This window comes from Harpia harpyja, chromosome 21, assembly GCF_026419915.1.
Source record: "Harpia harpyja isolate bHarHar1 chromosome 21, bHarHar1 primary haplotype, whole genome shotgun sequence".
Classification (NCBI taxonomy): domain Eukaryota; kingdom Metazoa; phylum Chordata; class Aves; order Accipitriformes; family Accipitridae; genus Harpia; species Harpia harpyja.
Window position 1 is genome coordinate 5,031,047 of NC_068960.1, and position 24,005 is coordinate 5,055,051.

At 39.3% G+C, this 24,005-nt stretch overlaps 1 protein-coding gene across 5 annotated transcripts in view; it reads right to left on the minus strand.

Moving 5' to 3' along the window:
* Positions 1–24,005, minus strand: part of SDK1 (sidekick cell adhesion molecule 1) — a 419,217-nt gene that overhangs the window by 106,356 nt on the left and 288,856 nt on the right. For all 5 annotated transcript variants that reach the window (XM_052772288.1, XM_052772287.1, XM_052772289.1 and 2 more), the window contains 6 exons: positions 23,439–23,575; positions 16,589–16,736; positions 15,583–15,723; positions 11,846–12,027; positions 3,629–3,744; positions 373–565 (listed from right to left, as the gene is read on the minus strand). In XM_052772288.1, the coding sequence (XP_052628248.1) occupies positions 373–565; positions 3,629–3,744; positions 11,846–12,027; positions 15,583–15,723; positions 16,589–16,736; positions 23,439–23,575 (917 nt within the window). The remainder of the gene's footprint in view (positions 1–372; positions 566–3,628; positions 3,745–11,845; positions 12,028–15,582; positions 15,724–16,588; positions 16,737–23,438; positions 23,576–24,005) is intronic.

Genomic DNA, 24,005 nt, shown 5'->3' on the forward strand with positions numbered 1-24,005 from the left:
CAATTCACATTTATTTGGATGCCTGAACATGGATTTAAGAGCATAAGGGTTCACAGACATAAACAACGTGTTGTGTGTTAGCTGAACCAGACTATGAAGGTTTCAGCTTCTGACCAATGTAAAAAAATTCATCCGTGTTTAGTCCATAATGAAAAAAAATATCAAATATTATTCATTTGCCACAGGCTAAAAGAACACACATGGACAACTGGCTGGGGTCATCGTCTGATGCAAAGTAACTTGACAAGAGACTGCAAACTGACTGTGAACCTGAGGTCAAATTTTAAGCCCCCAGATTTGAAAATTCTGTCTTTTATATCCAACCAGACAAAATCCGAGCACTGAGATCCTCTACCAGTGCTGACTACTCACTGTCTTCAAGGGTGCGCAGGAGCTGGGGTGGGCTTCGTGGTCCATCGCCAGGTGTGGTGAAACACAGAACCGATGTATAGTAAGTAGTGTATTTCTTCAGGTTGGTGATGCAGCCACTATGAACACCGTGAAAATCTGGAGCAATGGTGACCATAGCCACAGCCTCTGGAGCATCCACCGGCCATGCTAGAAGCTAGAAAATTTAAACACAGATGAGCTCTCATTACAAGTTGTGTCTATTTGGAGTCAAAGTATGCTTGGCTGCCAAAACCATCTTAATCTGATTGCAAAAAACCAAGCAATGCTGTTCAACTACTGTCAGCTCTGACGCTGAACAGATGGATGTAACGCTGTTACTATGATAACTGGAGGGATGTGTATAATACTCACTAGTGACGGGGGATATACCGATACCGTGGAGGTATTGCGATTCTCAATGTCTGCTACTGAACAATGCCAAGTTTATTGCGAATTATTATTTGTATGACACAAGTCTTTTGTCTCTCTCTGGGCTGCTCCAACCAGCCTGGACAGTCTCTGCTGCTGAAAGGAAGCCGACGGAAGAAAAGTACTTTCAGTGCTACTCTGAGATAAATGTTTTATCTTATTTTGGGGTTCCTTTAATGATCCCACTGGCTGGCTGGGGAGGTTAGTGGGATAAAGGGGCTGGGGGGGTGACAACACGTCCTCTTCCTCTCCCGCAGCCCCCCCAGCACCCCGTTGACCAGCCTAGTCTAACACGCTAAGGCTATTGCACTGTTCAGCGGTTTGGGGATATCCACGCTGTGAATGATTCAAGTGGTTCTGGAACTACAGAAAGAATAGAAAATGGTTGTAAAGATGATTACTACAATTTTCAACACCTGGGTCCCAAAAGTTAGACTCCTGAAGACATTTTCATGGATTTAAAATAGCGTGCTTGTCAGATGTGCTTAGTTCTTCTAGGTTTCATTCATCTCAGTGGATCTTCTGGGTGATCAATAGTTTTTAGAGTGGAGTACCTTACGTGTAGGTACCTAAATGAGGACTTAAAGAATTCATTTTTGGCAAATACTTTGAAACTTTAAAACAATTTTTGAAATCGCCTTAACGGCTTAGCGGTCTAAAGCTTTAAAGTGCTTATGAAATTTTTATTTTGTCCAAAAATCCTTATCGTGTGGCTTATATAAGCATGTTAAAATTCTAGGCCTTAGTCAGTATCTGTGTAAATCGTGCTACTTATATTGATTTCAGGCTCATAAACATGAATAGATGCCTGAAATTAATGAGCCATATTTGACACATTTAGCCAATGTCTATAGTTTCTGATAATCAGAAAGCACAGTTAGAGGACTATAAGGAGTAATTTTGTTAGGAGTATTTCGTATTTGAAAAGGTGCGCTTTACAACTTCTTGAAATGCAAATAAATTTCAAAGAAAAGATAAAAATTGAAAATGATTGATGGGATAGTAAGTTTTATTTTCTTTTCTAAATCACCTCTGTGGATTACAATTGGCATTTATAACTTCGGAGGACTGAAATTCTCCTTTTTTAGTACATTTCACTGCATGTTCTTCAGGAAACATGCAGACAATACAGGTGAGCAATTCTGTCAGTTAAAGGAAAAATGGGTTTAATTCTTAAGAAAAACAAAGGCCTAGCTTTGACTGCTAGTAATATACAAATCATACAAAAAACTATGCTGCGGAAGTAACTGACAGAAATACTCTCACACAGTCTTCAATACTGCAATTTGCAATACCTGTGAGAAACAGGAATGGTAAAGCTGTTGCAATCTACTGCAATCAAAGAAATCCAAAGAAAGAGAAATTTGGATCATTTCAAAAGTTTTCACTGACCACTGACAGACACAAATTATGATTTTAGTTATTTTATACCATTGCTAAAGAAACTGAAACATAAATTAGAGGTAGCTATGAGGTGAGACTAAGGATCTTTAGACTGAAACTCTGAATAAAACAGAGAATAAAAATCTGAAATATGACTTTTGCAAATCTGACTGAGCTCACCTTGCTTGGACTTGCACCAGAAAATTACAGTGCATTGCAGTCCACTGAGCCAAAAAAGTGCTTTTATTCTCCAAAGTCTGAAGAGAAGCCAAGTACTACTTCCCGAGGTTTCAGGATATACTCCTGCAGCCCTGTCAGTCACCTAGTCTTGAGAACTGATTCTATCTCTGGGAAAAACAGACATACACATCTACATGTACATAGTACTTCAGCAGCGGGATTCTGAAACCACCACTGTTCTTTATGAGAAATATATAAATCTGGTCAAAAATACCAAAACTCCCATGCATATCTCACAGTTTCTCCATCACTTTGAAACCTTCTTAGAGAAGGATCAAGTCTTCTGAAACTTCTTAAATCCACCTACAACCCCGCAATTCACAGCTTGTCTTCTGAACTACACATCCTTCTCAGCCCATTCAACATTCCTTCACCCAACACCTAAATCAACCTTCCTCCTCCCTGCTCATAAAACATACCCGTCTTCCCTTTTCCTGTGCTGTGATTCCTACAAGATTTCTCTTTGTTCTTCCCATGAATGTTTTTAAACTGTTCATTTATTATGCCCCTGCTGCTGAACCACTGAAGGAGTTTCTATTAAGCAGTCCTTCCTGAGAGACAGAAATAAACCACTCCAGCTACCTTCTTAGCATACACTCCACTGGTCAAAGTACCAACAAGTGCTCTGTTAAGCACTCTCTGCTCTGCGTCCTGTAATAGATATTGCCAGTTGCCCCATCAACAGGGACTTATCACGCTAACTCTGTGCCATCAAGCATGATTAATGAATTTTACATTCCTCTATCTCCCAAATCATCACAGTGGGAAAGTTAAGACAAACATTTAGTGCGACGTCTTCGTTCCTAATGAAATGAATGGGAATTTTGCATTAGAGTAAATAGAAATCTCAAGGTTGATTTTCAGTGGCACAATGAACATATCTCCTGTGCTGACTTTCCAAACTGTTTGACATTGAACTGGTTTTGTGGCTTTGGAAACTCTCCAGGTAAATGACAAAGGTATTAGGACTTCTAGCCTTTGACACAATCCCTTTTCAGAACTTCCATAAGTTGCAAATGTTAGGAGCAACAACTGCTCACTTCTCTCCATGTTACCTGTGTAAGATACCCCTGAAAATATACAGTCACTTTGGAGATTCAGAGCTTATTAGCTTCAACGTCTGTTATATACCAGGACTGTTAAGGCAAACATTAATTTAAGTCACAGAAATCTTGTTTCTATTTACCTTGTACCCTTGGTTAATGCCATTGATGAACTGTTGGGGTGGAGGGTTCCAGAGGAACTGGATGGTTGTGGAGTTCACGGCTTCGACTTGCACGTTCTGCGGCGGAGCTGTAGGCACTGCTCCCAGTCAGCAGAGAGGGAAACAGAATAAAACAGAGCGGAGGATGGATGAGGGGACGAAAGAGAAAGATGAACACAGAACCCACTGACTGCCACTCGCGAGTCACAAAGTAATAACAACCTTGAGAGAAAGATGTACTTCTTGTGAAACAGTAACCAGCAATGATTTGGAAAGAAGGGTAATTGGGTTAATTTCTCATTCTGTATTGGAGATTCTTTCAAGGGGAGGGGATGAAATGATTTCTGAAGCTTATTATTCCACAGATGAGTTTCTCATAAAGACTTGAGACAGAAGCTAGGTAATGATAGGTGAACACATCTCTTTCAATTATCCGTGACTGCACAGAGAATGAACAGTTTCAGAAAGAAATTTCTCGAGTCTTTTGAAACTGCGCAATTCCCCAGATCAGCCAAGCAAACATGGAGTCCACACAATTAAAAGTTCTAATTGTGAATTATACTCTGGCAACAGCATCTGTTTATTATTTACTGCTGCTTAAAGAATTAGGACCAGTCATATCACATGCAATAAGGATTTTTCTTGGGAACTGGAGATGTTCTCGTTTTATCTTGATATGATATGCATTCATGTATATTGAATTGATTATATACATTCTGAGTCAATACACCCTCTAATCTACTAAAAGTTGCATAAACATTTTATGCCAAGCATTTAATTAGACAGATGTTTTCTCAATACAAAAGAAAGCATAGAACATAAAAGCATACTGCCTTCAAACAACAAAAAATAACACCTAAACATTTTGTCATTTAATATAATGTCTCTTTAAATACCTTCCAGGCAATTTCTTCAACTTATTGCTTTAGGATGTCATTTCTATAGCTCTCAGAGGAAAGAATACTAATAGGTCTTCCTTTCTGAAATTACCAAGCTTATAGTAAGTTTAAGAAGAAAACTGCTATTTGAGTATAAAAAATGGACTAATACCCTTTGAATCCTATAAAATAAGTTTAATAAAGCTTCACAATTATTCCTATTGACAGCCATGTGCATTTGTATTCTACGAAAGAGGAACTATCCACAAGTGGAAAGCTTTGTTCCTTCTGCTTCCAGGAGAAAGTTTCTACCAAAGCCCAAAGACCTCTGCTTCTAAAAAGTATCCACAATTCCCACTGAGAAATGGCGGTTTGCTCCATACTTTTCAAAAACAGGTCATAAACTTTTAAAGCTTCAAAGTACTTTTGGAAGATGAGTCTTTGTATGGAGAAGAAATCAAGACACTGAGCTCAAAAATGTAAAAATGCCCCTTTTTCCACCAAAAGCTATGTTTGTTTGAAAGAGACATAAAGGGGCATTATTCTTAACTGGTGTACAAGCTATAGTAAGAGTGGAGCCAACAGAGCTAGGACAGTGTACACTTATCAAAGACATCCACAACCTAGAAATATCAACACAGAAAAATGGAGAAATCCTCAAAGATGTCAAGTTTGAAATGACAAGAACATCCACTTTCATGCCCTGTGTCACTAAAACTCCCTGATGACTACACCGTGGCTTGACAATTTAGCTCTGTGCATTTTTTTAACCTCAGAAACTGCATATTATTCGGAATTTTCTTGCCCTAATTTAAAACCTGATGTCACAATTTATGAACTATGCGTAATTATTGAGTTCTAAAACCAGAATTTATCTGATACTGCTCTAAATTTTCATTAGAATCTGGGCCCTACTTCCTGACATGTATCGTAATTCCCTATATGCTTTTGGAAGGTTATAATACTATCTTAATGACCTATAGACATCATAAAGTTTTTTTTTTAGTTAAGAGATTCACCAAATCATCCTGATATACAGTCATAAATATTAAAATCTCTCTACAGTCATAACAAACAGCTTTGGCTACTACTAAACGTATTTTTTCTTATTCATGTTCTTTGATGAAACTGTTTATTATGACAGCCACAAGATATATTTCAATTTGCTTTTGCGTGCAATACTTTGTATAATTAATGGTTAAATTGAATAAGATTTTTTTAAAATCAAAATTCTTACTTTCCTGCATATTTTCATATTCAGATATTGTAGCTGCCAGAGATTTTGTTATTGCAGAAGAAAATTGTATTAGAAGCCTTCAAGTTAGTTTGTTATCAGAAAGTCTCTGGGATATCACTGATAGATTAATCTCCTGTCAGGAAGGCTAAATCACCTGAGCATCATCCTCTCCACTCATTCCTCTTCCTTCTGTTGAACTGCTACATTACAACTCTATTTATATGTGCTAGGTTGATTTTGTAACACAATTATTGTACAGAAAATCTACACGTAACCCATGTGTCGCCACTGACAGCCACGCTTGAAGAAGTGCAGAACTTCGGCAGTGGTAGGAAGAGTCTGTTTTTCCCAGAGCATAAGAAACACGTACAGGTGACCCGAGAGTTAACAGTAAATCAATCCCAGCAGGACACTCCCACTGCCTTTATCGTTTTCCTGAAACACGCACATTAGCATGCACATTGCTGCTTCATTTCTGTGGGCATTATTTTCTTTAGTGGAGGATCCGATGGATGCTGTACAATGAATAGCAAATTTCCAGTGATTTCAGTATCACAAGGATTTTATTCTAAGGGTCTGATGAGTCTTTTAGATACAATTCAAAATACTGCAAATTTTTTGAGAAGAAAAAACCTGCATCAGCAAGCTCCAAGTTTTCATCTGCAGCCCTTAGAGTCCTCAAAAAAGCTCAGGCAAGCACTTGAAGATAGGTTTATCCACATTTATAAATCTATAGTAACCAAATGCATTAGTTATTTCTTCTTAAAAGGGAAGTATTTTTCTTTCATTAGGAAATAATTTCCTGAAACAAGAATAAACCATCATAGCAGAAAAAGTACCTGATACAAGAAGAAAAATGGTAAGAATTATGAACAGAAAACATAAAACCTTCAGAATGTTGGAAATCATGATTTATATTACAATTCCTCTTTGGACACTTTTATTGAAAAATCAACATCTGCGTCTCAATGAATGCATTCAAAAGATGGAAAGAATGTGGTCCATCTGATATCCATAAGCTTAATTATACTGCAGAAGACATAATATAATACATTTTTATATTTTTAAAATCAGTAAAATATTGGCTTTATAATCTCAAATTTACTTCAAAGTGCCAGTATAAAGTTCTCCTTTTATGTCCTGATATTAAAGACTTCCTTGGGTATCTGAACAGTTTTGCATTTAAAAAAAGAAAAGAAGTTTGACAGAAGCTAAATCAGAATTGACCTTCTGGTCACTTCAAAACTCAAATACTTTTCCAAGATCATGGTTAGTAACTTACTGAAACTGCGACTGTCCACATAGAAGATTTTCTAATTTAGTGGTAGATATCTATCCGCTTCCTCCAATTTCTTGTTGTCAAGCGGTACAGAAGCTACCAATGTCAAATAGGTGTTTCAAGAGTAATCTCCAAGTATTTACATGCTTAGTTTTTAAACCTGTACTTCACCATGTTTGCAAGTATTCTTAAACCGTCTCACAGTGGAGACCCATCTGGGAGTCATCTTGGAATTGCAGATCAAATTGGTCAGAAAAAACAACTGTTACTTTCTTCCCAATAAAGTTCACGTGGTTGGCAATCTGTTAAGAGCTCAGCCCCCGGGACTGCAAGTTAATGCACAGCATTCTAAGTAGAAAAGGTCATGGAAGCACTCTAGATAAAAGCCATTAAAAGGGTTTCGCTGATGAGAGAATTGAGAGAAGAGAAAGCATTAAGGTTAAGCATGTGTACATGTAATTATTCTGTCTCTAGCTACGTGCAAATAGCATGTAAACCCCGCAGAGATTCTGACAGCCAGACTACTGGTCTTAAATATAGATCTTCAACAGAGGCTTGTAGAAAAGTCTCCCACTCCTCCGGAGCTCCTGACCTTTGAGGTGGCAGCTTCCATGTCTCAATAAGGCAGGCTCGGGGAGCTGCAGGTTTTCCTCTATGTGAAGATTTGGTTGTTCCTTTGATGCTCTGGCTTGAGGTGCTAAGCTGCAGCGGTGGGGAGAGTCCACCGCGGAGGCATGCAATTCCTTCTGTGAAGCCTATTCCCCGTTGTTCCCGGCTGACATCCTTTGCTGTGCTCTGAACTGCAGCAGCTGCGTAGAAAAAGTGGTCTCTGCAATTCTATGCATGCTGATATTTGAAATTCGGTAGTGTGAGATTTGGCACTAACTGATGAGTTTTGCTTCTTGCAGTTGGGAAATGCCTTCTTCCTTTCTTGCATGCCTCTCACAAGGACAAGATTTTACTTCTTTATTAAGAGCTGGGGGCCAGGGGCCTCAGCGAGACAACTGCTAATTTCACCACCTTTGAAATAATTTACAAAAAAAAAAAAAAAAAGCAGCAGTAGATGGCAAATGACACCCAACAGTGATAAAACACAAAATCCAGCCACTACAACTCCAACCTGCTTCTGCACAGGAGCAGCTGCACCCAAAATGCCATGGATGCTCCAAGGCTGTTGGTAGCTTCCCCAAAGGAAGTGAATGAGGATCTTTAAGATGTTTTTGCCAAGAAAGCCTAAGGGAGAACTAAGGGAAATCTCTTTTCACTGAGATAAAATTGAATAGTTGCAGGGGACACTCCTTATTCAGAGATTCTTTTTTCACGATTTTTTTCCTACATAAAGTAGGAAGCTTTCAGTTAACCAGGTTTTCTCTAGCTCTTCTGTCTCAGTCTTATAAATTTCTCTGATTCACCTCCTACTGCCTGAGGAAGAAACTACTTTGGACCTGGCTGAACAGACTCATCTTGCTTTTATCCTTCTCGCCACACCATCAAGACTCACTAGTCTGGTGACTCTCCCACTCTTTTATTCAGGAAGGGCCTTTTGCTTAGACTTCCCTGGCCTTTCAAGGTGTCCATGCACAGCATAGAAGGGAAAATAAACCAACATTGAACCGCATGTTAAGACCTATGAACTTTAGGACATAAGACTGGCTTTTGGGATATGCATCAAAAGAAAGACATAGCACTTAAAGTCGAAACAAAAGAGGGTTAATGTCAATGCAAAGAGCCTAATGAAAGCTATGTCTCTACTCATAAACCTTGCCTTGCCTAAATCTAAGGAGTGGTGGGAGTTTTTCAAAGAGAGAGAAGTTCAGAAGTATTCATGCTAGTGAGATAAAATGCACAGACCCACAGTAAATGATGGAAGCTTCTGGTTTCTCAAATCAACCTGCAGGAAAAGGTAAACATGTCCAATAGTACAGAGACAACATCATCACCATCCAGAAAGATGTTTATACATCTCACAAAGCTATTCTTATATGAAAAGGTATTGGGAAACTTCAGTTTTTCATATGGCAATGAAAAGTCCTGCAGGAGACTGTTTAAATAAGTAAAAATTGCCCTATGCAGAAGGCTGGCACAAATCCCTGTGAAAAGTAACATCAAAGTAAGGAATAGCTGGAGAAACTCTGATGAATAAAGACCTATATATACAGAGCATCAAAGGATTAGGCTGAATATCACTCTGAAGATACTTTCAAGATTTAGAGACAGTCAAACTGTCTGACCCTAGTGCTAGGATGTTCAGTGCTTTGCCAGTAAGTCTTTCTGACATTTTATCTAACTGACATTATGTGCCAGTTTCTCTACAAGTTTAGATCTTTCAGCATCTTGTGAGTTTGGCTACGTTCTAGAAGTTGGTGATTTTTGAAGAGCTTTGAGTAGCTGATTAGTTATCAGTGGCTAAAGCAATGCCAGAGGACTAATAAGGGATTAATAGACTAGGTTCTGGTGTAAATGCACAGCTTATATGGCCAGACAATATTCCCTATGACAAAGATGCCAATGTGCTGATCTGCCTCTGCCGATGGGTTGATCTGCTCCCAGTGTTCATTTCCTGCCAGGCTTTGACTGCATAGGACACTTGATTAATATGAGGTGTTTCAGGTATTTTTCATCTGCAGACAGACAGGTTCTTGCCAGCATAGCTCACATCATTTAATACACGTCAGAATAGAGGCAGCGGTGGTGGTAGTAGGAGAGGGGGATGGATGGGAGTGTGTGTCTTTGACATTTATCTCCACTCATATTAAAATCGGAATATGATTTACAAGCCAGTTTTACACATGGCTTTTTCTTACTCCTGCTGGTTTGGTTTAGGAAGGACATTCTGGAGCAAGAAACAGCCACTGGCTTTTTCTGTCATTTCCCAACTACAACAAAGATAAAGGAGCAGAGTTTCGGACACTAGCGCATTACGTGTGGAGACTTGATATTAATCCAGTTTCAAATGACACCGATACCAACAAGCCTCCCTTTTCAACTCTAAATGTAAAAAGGCTTCAAACTCTTTTTAGAACAGACCGTATGCTTCGGGTGATTTGCACAGAAACCCAGCAAGGCATTCATTAGGAGATGGCAGCATCCATGAAGTAGTTATTTACTGCTATTATTAAATACTGATACAAAGCAAATAAGAAATATCCAGTTTTTCTTCTATGTCTACCCACCATTGAGCATTCAGGAACTACATAAAGACAAACAGGCCACTGCAGGTTGTCCTGCAGTCTAAACACTCTTGCTGATTAATATGAATGCAGGACTGACTACACTTAATTTATAACAGAGGATTTATATCCTTATAAATGACAACAGACAGCCAATCAATAAAGGATGATAATAACAGCACATAATATCAAGGGAAATTAGAGTCAATTGCAGGGTTTAAGAAAAAGAGTGTGAAGTCCAAACCTGAGTCTTAATAGATGGAAGGTTAAGGTGCTATGATAGCTTAAAATGTGCAAATAAACCAAATAATGAATTACAAGCGTAGTCACAGAAGAGATTCAAATTCTGTGTGCAAACCAATTCTCAGCAGAGATCTGGTCTTTAGTTTGATACAAAACATTAATCCTGGCTGCAAGGAGAAGACTTTAAGAAAAACATTTCAAGGTCTGCTATAAATACTTCTAGAAAGAGGTTGAGTGTGTCTAGACTCCTCTAAACCGTGAGACTTTACATGCCCTAAGACAAAATATAGATAGCTTCCTTCTTTAATTGTTGTGGTTAATTAGTGTTGCATATGAATAATCTTTTCTTAAAGATCTCCCTACACCTCAAACTGTATCTAATCATGTTATAATGTACTCCTACTAACAATTAACAAACAACTACGTATTCTTCACTGATTGTAAATTAACTGATGTACTGTAAATCTGCAAGTTTTTAAAATAGTTTAATTGTTTTACGACCAATAAAGTAGAGACCATGTACTGTCCAGCGCTCAGAATCCAGCACAGCCCTGCAATTATGGGAATATATGAAAGCTTTAAGGGCCTGGTACTTAATTATCCTACAGATTTTTATACCAATCTAGAGGTGTAAACATGCCTTACACTGGTTGTAAAAAGTAATTACATATCCTTTTGTTGATGTAATTTATACTCTTCTTAAAGCACTTACCAGAAAGGCGTGGAGGAGCTGTAGCATAAAAATCAGGGCTTTAAAGAACATTTTATCTTCCTCTTCGCAAATGTCTGCACCATTCCTGAAATGCTACAAAACACTTCCTCCACAGGCTGTATTTCTCTCCCTACAGTTCCCTTTCAATTTATTCCATATTTCTAAAACAAGGTATTCTCTGATTATCAGAACTAATGCAGCTGGTTTACTCAGCTTTTGTCTCCTATATTGCATATGTGGCATACTGCATACCTTGACCGCGATAAACCCAATTCCCTGCCATATTTGCTCTGACTCTCCCGGCAGAGTAACCTCAGCCCCTGCCTGTCACACGACCTATAAATCCCTTCCACGGGACCCCAGACCTCTTCAGCATTTCTATTTATTACTTATGCTGCGGCCAACTCTGACCTGCAAGTATGGTAACATGTCATCACGAGGGGCAACAAAAAGAGATAATTTTTGAATTCACTCACAGCTTTTTCTACAACAGAGATAAGAGCAGGGTCTCATCTTGTCTCTACTTAGGCATTGGAAATTTGTAGGTGTTTCTTATCCCAAGCTGTCTATCAAATTTGACTGAAACGACCGTTTGTTTTACAAGTTGTTAGAGTGCATCTCCTCAGGAATCTGTGCTATAAACTGTAGCTATAAAGGATATATTGGTCCGATTTGCTCACCTCCCTGTAAAGTGTACTCTGCCACAGGTCTGCTGAACGCTCCCAGCCCAGCTCCATTGTAAGATGCCACCTGGATTTCATACTGGGTCCAAATGATCAGGTCTTTCACTAAGCAGTAGTTGATTTCTGCACTGGTGATGTTCTTATACTGGTATTCTCCAGGGAGGCCGGCCAGGCGATACCTACCATATGGGAAGAAAAATTTGCTAGGTAATTAGATGGTATCAATTATAGCAAATATCCTGACTAGCAAAATAGCTTCCTTTGTGAAGAGGCAATATGCAAACTTTTACAGCAGAATTATACAAAGAATAATGAAAAATAATCAGAAAGAACACACTAACTCCTGATAAGACCGTATCATGTTTGATTGCTATAGTATTTATAATCTGATCTCACCGAGATTACATGCTCAGGGCTAAACAAAACGGGTATTTTATTCTGGTTTACGGTTGCAGAAAAATTACAGCTTTTTAAATGTGGCTTGTCTAGTAAAAGCTGTGATTTAGTAGAAAAAATAGCCCAGATGTGATTTTTATCAGGGTGCTGCTGTAAATCAGCTTGAGAAATGTATTTTTCCTTCTCCTCTGAAATCTGAAGAGGAAGAGCTCAGAGGGCTCTGACCTTCTAGAGTCTCAGGCATTGCTGTCTTTGGCTTCCACCAGGATTTACTTCACAGAATGATTAAAATAAGGATGGAATATAGTTGAGACTGAAGGATTGGTTAAGCATTGGCATGTCAGGAGAAGGACTGTACCAAATACAGAGAAGTGGTAAACATCCTGACAAACTTTCTGCTGAGACATGGGAAGCTGAAACACTGAATATATTTTCCCAGGTAAAAACTGTATTGCAGAAAACAGACGCCCTTTGATGTGTCTCTTTAGGCCAAGAAACCATGGAGAAGAACTAAATTATAGAAAACAAACCTTGCAAATCTGTGAATGTGAATAATACTGTTTGTTTTCCTTCCCTTAGGAAAATGGTACAATGGATGATAACAATATGCTAATTCACAAAAAAAAATCAGAAAAACAGAGGCCAAGTAAGGGGCACAAGGCATTACTATTCCATGAAAAAGACAAATATGGAAACATTTGTATTTTTATTCACCACACAGCTTTTATGCGCTCTTACTCATCTTTTGCTTCACAGTAATCACCAAAAGCTTATTGACACAGAACAATTTCTTTGACATCTTACAGTCTGATTTTAAATTAATCTAAGTTAAATTGGTGCAGTTTCTACAACCAGACACCTTCGTGTATTTCAGCCATAGATTTTTGTTCTAAAGTCTTCTTATAAAGAGATCACTTCTTAATCACTGACAACCCCTCTATTTTCTGCTGAGGAGCTGCTTGCCTGACCATATTTTGGCATACTTAATATTTGTAATGCTACACTGGTGTGATTCCATTTATGAAATACAAATGGAAATAAAGAAATATCAGCCCTCAGCTGAGTTTATTGAATGTCTTGATCTTTTTCTACTTTATGCAATATCTACCTTTTTCTTTCTTTTGTCTCCTGTGAAGGGTGTATGCTTCCTGGCAAAGTCAATTCTTTGTGCAGCAATGTTTTGCCTCACACCTAGGAGACAAGGAGTAGAGCGCTCCTGTGATTTAATCTATTATGCTGTTAGCATGGCAGTCCTCTAAATGCAATACTCCCAGTGAGAAAAAGGGCAGAGGAAGGAGGCCAGTTCAGAAATGTCATGTCTTCATGATTTTTCTCACCATGGACTTTGATGTATACTCCATATGACTTGAGCAGTGCACCTTCACTTTTAAAGATCAGGTGTTCCATCCATTTAGTATCTTGCATGTCTTGAGCATTGGGTCTTTGGGATGCATGGTGGTTTTCATTTTCTTATACCCTAATTCTACAGAAATCAGTGCAGGAAGACTTTTCTCCAGCACACATTGCTGTGACCACACAATTTGACTTGGAAAAACGGCCTGGTTTATTACCTGGGACAGTTGTGCTTGTATATGATAATCTTAAATTCCTGTCAAATAAATGGTTTTTCTGCTCTGTAGTCAAGACAAAGCATGTAGACATCAAAAATGTTCACAGATTGAGCATAATGAATATGATCACTCTCTATTAAAATGGAAAGAGATGTTACAGTGAGGACAGGGATCAATTATGCTGATAGATGTTGTAGAAAATACTTAAGTTAAACATTATTGAAAATGTTATATGGAGAAAACAGATTGCCAGAAATAGGAGGCTATGGGATTGCTTTCTCAAAGGACTTAATGCTGAGACTGGGTAAGATTTACTGGGAATAGCTAAGGAATTAATCCTATCGTCGAGTAGACCAGTTTGAAGGAAAGAACTGTACAAACAACACTTGTACCTTGTGCAAATAGGTACCCAAGTCTCATGACAAGATTCTAGCTATAGACAGAAGTTAAAGCACCTTTTCCCACCTGTCACTGATGACTAGCACAGCTTTCAAACTGAGTACAGCTCTTAAAACTGCAGGCACTTGCACAAGTGGCTCACCACTGTAATAAGCTCTGTGCAGGTGACAGGGAGATTAACAGACTTCAACTCTGCCTGCAGAGAGAAGGAACTTTCCAGCACTATTTTGGGAGCTCACCAACACTCTCAGCATCACAAAAGCATTTCCATCTATGCCAGCAAAAGTAGGAGCACAGCATGAACAGGATGCTGGCATTTAAACTGTAGCGTTTAGTTATCTTTTAGCAGGTCTGGAGAACACTGTATTAAAAATGTCAGCAGCCTGCCTACAATAGGCTGTAGCCATCACTTGGAAATATGTCAGCGGTGGTGCAAGGCTTGGGAGTTTCCCATAAAACCTCTAATTTAGATACTGCCTCCCTTACTAAAGGTGCGGCCCTAGCTGGCTCCTAGCACTGCAGGATAAGGATGCCAAATGAGCAAGTAAGCTGTAGTTGAACTGGGTAGGAGTGAATAACTGAGTCCCAAAGAATTACAAAAGGGAAATGCTCTGCAAAGTCTCTCAGTGTGGCAACACCCTTTCCAACACAATAAATCCTGTGTAAGCAGAAAGACGTGACGTGTTCGGGATTCCCAGGTACCTGCCTGAATCTGTTTCTCATGAATAAATACAGGCGGGGCTGAAAGAATCTTGCTCAGCTGACGGATTTTCAAAACCAAATCAAGGTCTGCCACAAAGCATCTGACCTGTCATTCCCTCTCTCCATTTTGTTTGGCACAAACCTTAAGTTTATTGATTCTATTCTCGCTCTTCCATAGTGCAGGAGCCCTGTTGTGTCTTTGATAAATTTAATTAACCTTTCTAGCAGGAAGCTGAGATTGTAATAAGCAAATATACACCTGCAACGCATAGGCGGCACTGTACCAACTTCCCATGTGAACACTTTGAGGACTTGGTGCTTCACTTCACTTTGAAAATGGAAAAAGGCTATCTGGATGTTGAGAGTCTCCATCGGGAGCTAGTCCACTTAGGCAGTCCATTCGGAGTAGCCAACAGGGACCCCAGCTCACTGACTCTCTAGTACAGACAGGCTGGAATTTAAGTGCCTGCACCCTTGTGGCCACCTGAGCAGAGGTGTTTTCTCATCTGCAATAAACCAGGGCAGCCACAGCATTTGTAAATAATAACTAATATATTTAACAGAATTAGAAATAGTTTTTAATACGCTCTTAAGTCACACCATTCTGAATTCCCTCATGCACACACGGATCTACCTCCAGACTTCCCAGGTTAGAAAATGACTTACCTTAGGATGTACCCATGAAGAACTCCATTATGTTCACTCTCGGGAGGAGGCTGCCATTGGACCATGATGGACTGATTGGTGCGCCCACTGGCCACTATGTTCTTAGGTGGGGCACTGGGGGGCTCCTCAGGTAGCATCAACCTAAGTACAAAAGAATGTGGTGGAGGTGGGTGTTGAAATAAATGACAGACAACATTTCTATTTCATGTATCCACTCCATGTGAACCAGTTTCTTTTATCAAAGGCTGATGACTAGAAGGAAATATAACGCTGATCAAACTGCTGAAGACATAGATGAAATAGTTACAACAAATCAACATAATAGGAAATCAGTTAAGCAAGCAACAAGACAGACAGCTGAGGTAACCTTATTCTCTTTGAATCACCCAGGCTGCTACAACTCTTTAAAAAGATTACAAGCCTGAATGAGTTAGAGCTCAGGTCCAGTGTCTGTGACTCCTTCCAAATTGTTTCTTTCAGCTCTTTCAATATTTTTCATATCAAACTCCTACATTTTGAAAAAGTCATTTAGAGTTCAGCTGTTCTGCAATTCAAGCTCACAGCAAGCTTTGGTTCACAGAGGAAGGGGGAGGCATTTGAAACTAAATTTGATGAAGCCATCCTTCTATGTCGCATCTGGGTGAATTCCAGAAGTGACATTGCAATGATTGGGTGAATGCCGTACTCCTTCCTGGGCTAACTGCTGTGGCTTTGCACAAGAGCACAAAAATATTTCCAAGTTTCTGCTCAACTGGTACTCTGGAAATAGGAGGGCACCTCTCCCATTGTGTGCTGATATCCTGCATCGTGGAATTGCCATTATCACCAATTACTGACAGCTGCAGAGCACTCTCCAGAGGCCTGGGTAATGCTAACAGCTCCGTTCCCCAATTATTGTGCAAAAAATAACTTGATTTTATTCACTGACAAACAATCAGCAGTTTTTTCCTCCAAATAATCCTATGTTATTGTACCTTTAGTAGACACATATTTATTTTTACTGTACCTGCTGGTCTCGGAGCTGTACTGGCCCTTTCCCACCTGGTTAACCGCACACACCCTAAACTGGTAGGTTCGGGCTGGAGTCAGTCCGCTCACAGTGACACTGGTCATCTTTGGGTCAAGATTTGATAGGTGAACCTTCCAGGGAGAATCTGTTGGAATAATTTACATGTGAAAAAAGGTGGAAGTGCTTGTTAAAAGCCCTGCAGAAGTGAGAAAATGCCTCTGACTGCTCAGAGCTCTTTGTGCTTGTTTTCCTCAGAGGAACTTTGGGAAGAAGTTTCTTTTCAGCAGAAGAAACCTTCCTGTCAGCCCACACGGTTATGCAGATTGCACATTTGTCTACTGGAAAGTGATGCTGCACATGTCATGGCATAATAAATAAAAACTATATTCATTAACATTTTAATAAAAGAGGAAACAAGCATGATAAAGACAGATGGGCTGTGTATTTCACAACCCATCTGTTTGGCAGGCCATTACAACACCACACCCATGAGTGGCTCTGGTGGAAGGACTGTAATGAAATTCGCAGTCAGTTTGGAATATCTTCCTACCCAGCTTGCAAGCAGGTGTAGAAGCGTGACTCTCTCTGCCAAATCAGCCCTTTGCTGTAAGACCTGAGAAAGCTTCTGCTGCGGATTCTACAAGTCTGCAATTTTTTTTTCCAGAGATAGTATATGGCATTCGGTCTAATCATTTCCTAGGAAGATTCCCTGGTATAAACAGCCCTGGCAGCACTATAAAACCCTTGTTGTCAGTTCACATACTTGACGTACCGAGCTCTCCTCTAATGCCCAAATTACATTTTCAAGTTTTCAAAGAGGTCAGAAATTAAACACGTTGAAAATTAAATATCCTGACTTTTCTTCATAGCCTGGTGTCACATATTCTCCCCAAAGTCGTGACTGAAATAGTCAGGGAGAAGTGACATTTGGTCTGTGTTGCAACAGTACAGCAATGGAATCAGCCAATTTAAAGATTTGTTCAGTTTTTAAATAATACCAGCTGTTTTCATGCTCCCTGCTCAAAATTACTAACACTTCTGGAAATTACTGAGGAGCTAGCTGTAGATTTTGGCAACGTATCTGTGCATGTTGCTCATCAGAAGTGCATTGCAGCTCCTGGCAGGTCACCTAGACGTCTGCTTGAAAATGAAGATGAGATGTCCCAAATGCGGAAGGCTGCTAAACTTCACACCAAGATGTAAACCACTAATTTAGTGCTTTTCTGGCAGATTCCTTAGCCAGTTTAAGTCCTCTAGGGTGTGATACCAGTTGGGCTATAAACACCGCATCTTTGAATTACTCAAAATACATTTATTCCAGTAACGGCTTTCCGAGAACAAAGTCTTTTTGAACGGGAAAACTGACACAGCAGAATACTGGGAATGCTGGAGAGGGACATTTGCACAGCAGTCAAGTTCCGTCCTTGCCAGGTGTTGATGATTTACCAACAGCCACTTCGGCTGCAAGATCTTGATGGCAATTCATCTTAGCTGAACGTTGAACTTCTTTTAGAAAGACCTGAGAGGAAGCACATTTACGTTATCTGGAAAAGCATTGGTTAGGAGTTTTTTGCACCCTAGTTCCTTCTGATTTTTATCAAGCTTCTCTTGAGACTTCACAACCAACTGTTCACCTTGTTACAGCCAGAGTGCACAAATACAAATCAAGGTAAGCCGAAGTTAAGGTACGGCTGACTTAGTACGTTGCCTGAAGCAGCTTCCTGAGGAAAATGGAAGAGCAGACATCAACAAGAGAGTGAAATACCCTTGTATGAGCTACTTGGGTAGTGGTCCATTTCCTAGAGCATTTCATTTGTTTACTGCTAGTGTAAACACCACCTGAGAGTGCTTAACCCAAGCAGCTCAATGTAGTGAGCAGTTTGATTCAACAACAGGGCCTATTAATCTCTTCAGCACCTTGGGGCTTTGCTCTGTTTATATGCTGCATCTGTAGAATACTTTATTAATTCTTTTTCCTCTCCTGGTGGAAGATAAAAGATCTGGCAGGAAGAGAGATTAAACTGAAAACTAATATAAACGAAGCCTATTCATCTCCTGGGCACTCTGATTCGTAAAGGAAGGTGGTTTGGGGAGGATTTGCTTGCTCATGGAGCAGTGGATACAGTGAGTGTGCAGGGTATCTTTAAAATTTAAATGTCAAGTCTTTTTTTTTGACAATCAATAAACTAAACATTTCGAAAGGCTGTTCTCCCTCCTTAAAGACACAACAAAACCCAGAATTGCACAGAAGCTTGTTTTACCACTGAGAAGAGCAATTCTGACATCAGAAACATGCCATAAAATTTTCGACACCGACTCTCTTCTCCTCCAGGGATGACTGTCACTCGCCTGTCCCAGGAAGCCTGGAGAAGCTCCATGGTGACAAAAGACTTGCCAGGTCAAACTATTAAATAAGCCTCTGTTAGATGGAACAGACTGTGCTAATCTTTCATTTAACTTAAGCTGCCCAGAATGTACTCTGGGCTTTGCTTGCTTGCTCTTCCGCTGTAATTGCTACTGTCTGAAAAACTTCCATGTTTAGCAGTCCATCGTCTTAAGGTTATTGGGTATTTTGAATTAACTCTGATTTCCTCTCCAAGTTAATTTATTGGAAACGAAGAATCTCACAGGCTACTCTCCTGTGAGATTGTTTACAATGTGATTTGGGGGGTTTTAGAAATTACTTTTGTTCTGTCAAGAATTTTTGTATGCACTTGTGATACATTTAATAACACTCGTTACTCACCAAGAGGCATTTCTTCTATATTTCCCTACCTACCTTACAATTCATGCGTTAATTGCAAATTCCTCAAAAATCATTTCTAATTTGATATTGCACATTAGATCTATTGCAGAAAGCTGGGTTTTGCAGGTTTGGAGTACATTTCCATCTCCTTCCCTCTCCAGGGGGTTTTGCATAGACGGTAGTATTGGCACTTGCCGTACTGCTGGAGTTTACTGAATTCATTTTTCAAATCTTCATGACAATATGATATTGCAAAAAGTTCAAATAAAAATAAATGGTTCATCCTTTGTTTGGTAGGACTTCAGCAAGATCTACCAATGGCCTGAGAAAAAGTATCTTTTAATGCTATCATATATAGATCTGAGTCACAGTTGTAACAAACAACATAGTTTAATTTTGCAAAGATTTATCAACGTGTTCAATTTTTATCATTTGAATACTCCTACCAAATACAGGATGACAATTCATAGGGCTTAAGTTAAGCATGTGTAGATGCTTTTCGTAGGAACTTTTATTATCTCCTCACTGGCACAACATGATGAATCTGAGTTATATCATTACATCACACAGCACAGATATCCCAGAATACAAAAAACGAAAAATGGGCTTTTATCTTAATTGTACTCAGCAAAATTCTTTAAGTATTAATTCATTTCTTCAGTTAAAAGACAATTCAGAATAGTTTTTGATTAATCCCCGAAATCTAACCTCTTTGGAATAAAATAAGCATATCCCCTTCTAACTCCACGAAGATACCTCATTGGAATTCCTAGGTATATCACAACAGGGGCTAAACAGGTCATGAAACATCCAAAAATTATATTAGTGCAAATGACAGCAATGCATGGTACTATTTATTTGAAAATCCTATTTCAAATTAAGGTTCACATTCCTGGCTCTGTGTGGGCAGGAATACTTAATGACTGTGTTTCCCTGGAACTGTGTTTTTCAAATTAGATTATAAATTTGCCCCCAAATGTTTAAGGCCATATGTCTCAAGTCACCCACAGACACGGTCTACTGTGAATACTTGTAATTTGAGAATCATTGCATTGCGCCAAATACATTCATTTTAAAAATTAGGTGACTAGAGTCATTCATATTTCCAGCAATTTATGTGCACGATCTGCCACTGTTTTTTCCTCTAATTAAAATAAGGTTTTTATATCTCTTTACTGAATTGATATTAATGAAAAGGAGTTCTAATCCATGCCAGGTGGAGTCACACGCCTCTCTCTAACACAGCTAGTAATTAGTCCCCTGAAATTTACACTCATTATTTTGAACCCTCTTCAGCTATTTCTCTGAAACAGATACTGTTATTATGTATTCATTTATGGTACGTGCTTCAAAATGTACAATGGATCCTAAAGCTATTAGGAAATTATTCAAAGCCAAACAGCTAAAAAAATGAAGAAAACTAGGCTACGTTTTGGCACCTGTAACTGCAAAGCAAAACCCATGTATTAAAACTCCACAGAACTAAGAACAAAGTCTGTGCAGCTTTGCTAACTGGAAAATAAATCATAATTCTGATGTCCCTCCCTAACCTTTACATGTACAAAAGCAAATGGGGATTAGGATGTTAAGCATATTGCACTGCTGCTGCCAGTGAAAGAGCTACAGAAGCAAGCAGATGAGCTCACGGAGGACACATGCCGACTCCTTGACAGTTGCTCTTTCTGCGTCACAAACAGGACTGCCAGAAAACCTGAAAGGAAATCTTTGAAAAGCAAAAAGAGATTCTGTACCATCGTATCAGACAAAACTATACCTATACAAGATTAAATGTCAGCTTCATTCATAAACATCACTTGGGACGGGTGGGAACAGAGGAAAGGTGGTGTTTTCTAAAGGAGTAGGAGGTCTGTAGAAACTAAATATTAACCACACACTACTGAGATCAAAATAACTCTGAAAAACAAACACTTCAAGGAAATAAAAAAACCAAGACAGTGACAATATGCAGACATTAAAGTCAACTTTCCAAACCAGTCACTGTTGACATTGTTCTACTATTCTGTTGGCATTTGTAAAGCTGAGCAATAATATCTGAAATGAGAGAACACAGCAACAGTGGAATATTCAAGGGCTTAGATTCCTCTCTGTCCTACTTCTATGAGTAACCATTTAGACATTGTACATAAAAGCAAAGTAAATAAAGATGAAGATGAAAACTGAAAGGACAGCAAGATCTAGAGTATTTCTGGGAGTTAAGATGCTCAATTCACAACAGACCCAGCCTGTGTTTGGTTTTTGCAGCTGCAAGCTTGCTGAAGTACATATACCTATGATTTGTGATAATGAGACTCTCTCAGTGGTAGATTGCAATGCCATCAGCCAAAATTATTGGATCTGTCACAGACTGAGCAAGGGTTCACAGGATCCTGTGGAGTTCTGAGGGACTGTCTGCATGATTTCTGCAGAAGTATTGTTGATTTTTGCTGAGCCTTCTACAAATTTCGGTGAATGAATTATGGCATTTTCAAAATGATGGCACTTTTACCCCATTCCTACACTAGCACAACTGCAAAGCATCCTTGCTAGAAAGGCACTTGAAGACCTTTCAAACTTCTCCTGGCACCGAGTGAGCTGCCTCTTCTTTTAGTGACTCTTCCCAATCAATGCAGCCCAGCACAGGACTCAAGCGCATACGTTCTGCCAGCTCTGTGCTGTCTCTATGCAAACACAGCTCTAGTAACTTTGCATCATTTTCCCAGACTGGGACTTCGTTAGCTTGTCTTTGTCAAAGCCACCGGGAAACATGAAACACAAGGGTGACGTCCCTGGGTGAAAGAACAGGTAAGGAAAAGCAAAAAGGCAGTTACTGGCCTGTAGTCGATAGGAGGAGAAGGAGAGAAGAGTGAAAATAAAAAAGAAGGTGGTGATAAAAAGGTAGAGAGGGGGTGTGAGTGTAGAACGCTGAATTTTCTCAGTCATTTGTTACAAAAACATCAGGAGTCTTTGCTTGAAAAGAACTGTTTTAAGGACAGCAGTCCCAGGCATGACTTGGGATTTCTGCTAGGATTAGAAAACTGCACTTTGCTTAACAGATGTCAAGATCATCAGTTCTGGGACCTCCACATCAAAAACTTATGCACTCCAGCCTGCAAAGCAAAAGGGTTGTATGTGATCTGAAGCTCAAGTTTCACTTCAAGCTCTCTGTGTGGCAAAACAAAATGCTACTCTGTAGATAATCAGAAATCAGGACTGTTTCACATTCAGTTATGCAGTGGCTAATTTCCACATGTCAGAAAAAGTGATGCTCTTAATTTTTTCATCAAGAATCAATTGTTAGGCTTGGATTTCCAGCTCCTAGGGTGACAGAGATTAGAAAGTATTGCCAAGGTGACCGGTTTCCATATAACCTCATCTTTCTATCAACTCCTAAAGAGGCATTAGCAGTGTCCCTGAATAACCTTGCAAACCGAGAGCCACAAAGGACCAGACATACAGCATGACAAAACTATGAGAAGTGGCAATTCACAATGACCAGGTTTGTAACCCCTGAAGGTAGATATTTGGCTATCTTAGTTAAGCATCCTCAACCACCCAAAAGAAGGGTGTAAAATGATAACCTAGGGAAAGCAGAGAAAATATATGAATGCATATACAGATAAGATAGTAGCTCCTATTGACATTCAAGTTTGTTCCTCTGACAGACCATCAGTTCCTTATATTATCATTCTGCCTGCATTTTTCAGGTGAAATTGGGGCTCTGAATGCATCAAGATATCTATGAAACCAGAACAAAAGACAACAATGGGAAGAAATAAAATATGACTACTACTATTTTACAAACACTGAACAGAAGAACCGAGGAATGAGCTGTTGTGCCTCAAGTCTGGCTGGCAATGCCAGAGGTGGAACTGAGGCTTTCCTGTACAACAATTCCACCATCTCAGGCCTCTTTTTGTTGTTTAACTCTTTCAGCATGCGAATAGTTGAGTGTAAAACCCAGGGGTTCTCCTTTGTGCACACTGTCTCTCGTTTAGCAAACAACGGTAACATTTTGTTAGTAGCTCCGGTAAAAGGTGAGTCTGAAGGAAGGCTGAGTAATTAAGAAGAACATGAGGTTGAAACATATTTGACTTCACTCACTGTTCTCAGAGAGCTCGACCATGTAGTAGAGAACAGGGCTGTTTCCATCAAAGGGGCGCACCCAGGAGAGCATCACGCTGCGGCCGTATGAGGAATTTAGAGTGGCCAGAAGATTCTGAGGGGAATGAGGCAGCTCACTGTTAAGGAAAAGAGAAGGGAAGAAAAAACAGCAGAGAAAAATCAATCTACATTTTCATTCAGCTACAGTCTTACAGGCAGTTAAAGGCACATGACATCAGACTCGTATGATGATAGATATAAAACTACCAGCAGCTATTGTACAATTAAATAAATGAAAGACATCTCTGAATTCTTCACAATTTTATCCTATTTGGAAAAAAAAATAATTTATGCTAAAAGTCCCAAGGCTGATTCTTAGAACAGCTAATGGAAATGTTGCTAAATGTGGAAAAAAGCCAATTTTCATACTGTTTTTGATTGAGACAAGTTGGTCAATAAATTTCCTCTCTCACTTTTTCCCCTTCTTACAATGATATCCTAGCAATGTGACAGAAGCAATACGTATAAACAGTAAAACACATGGGAGATATGATTTAACATGGAATT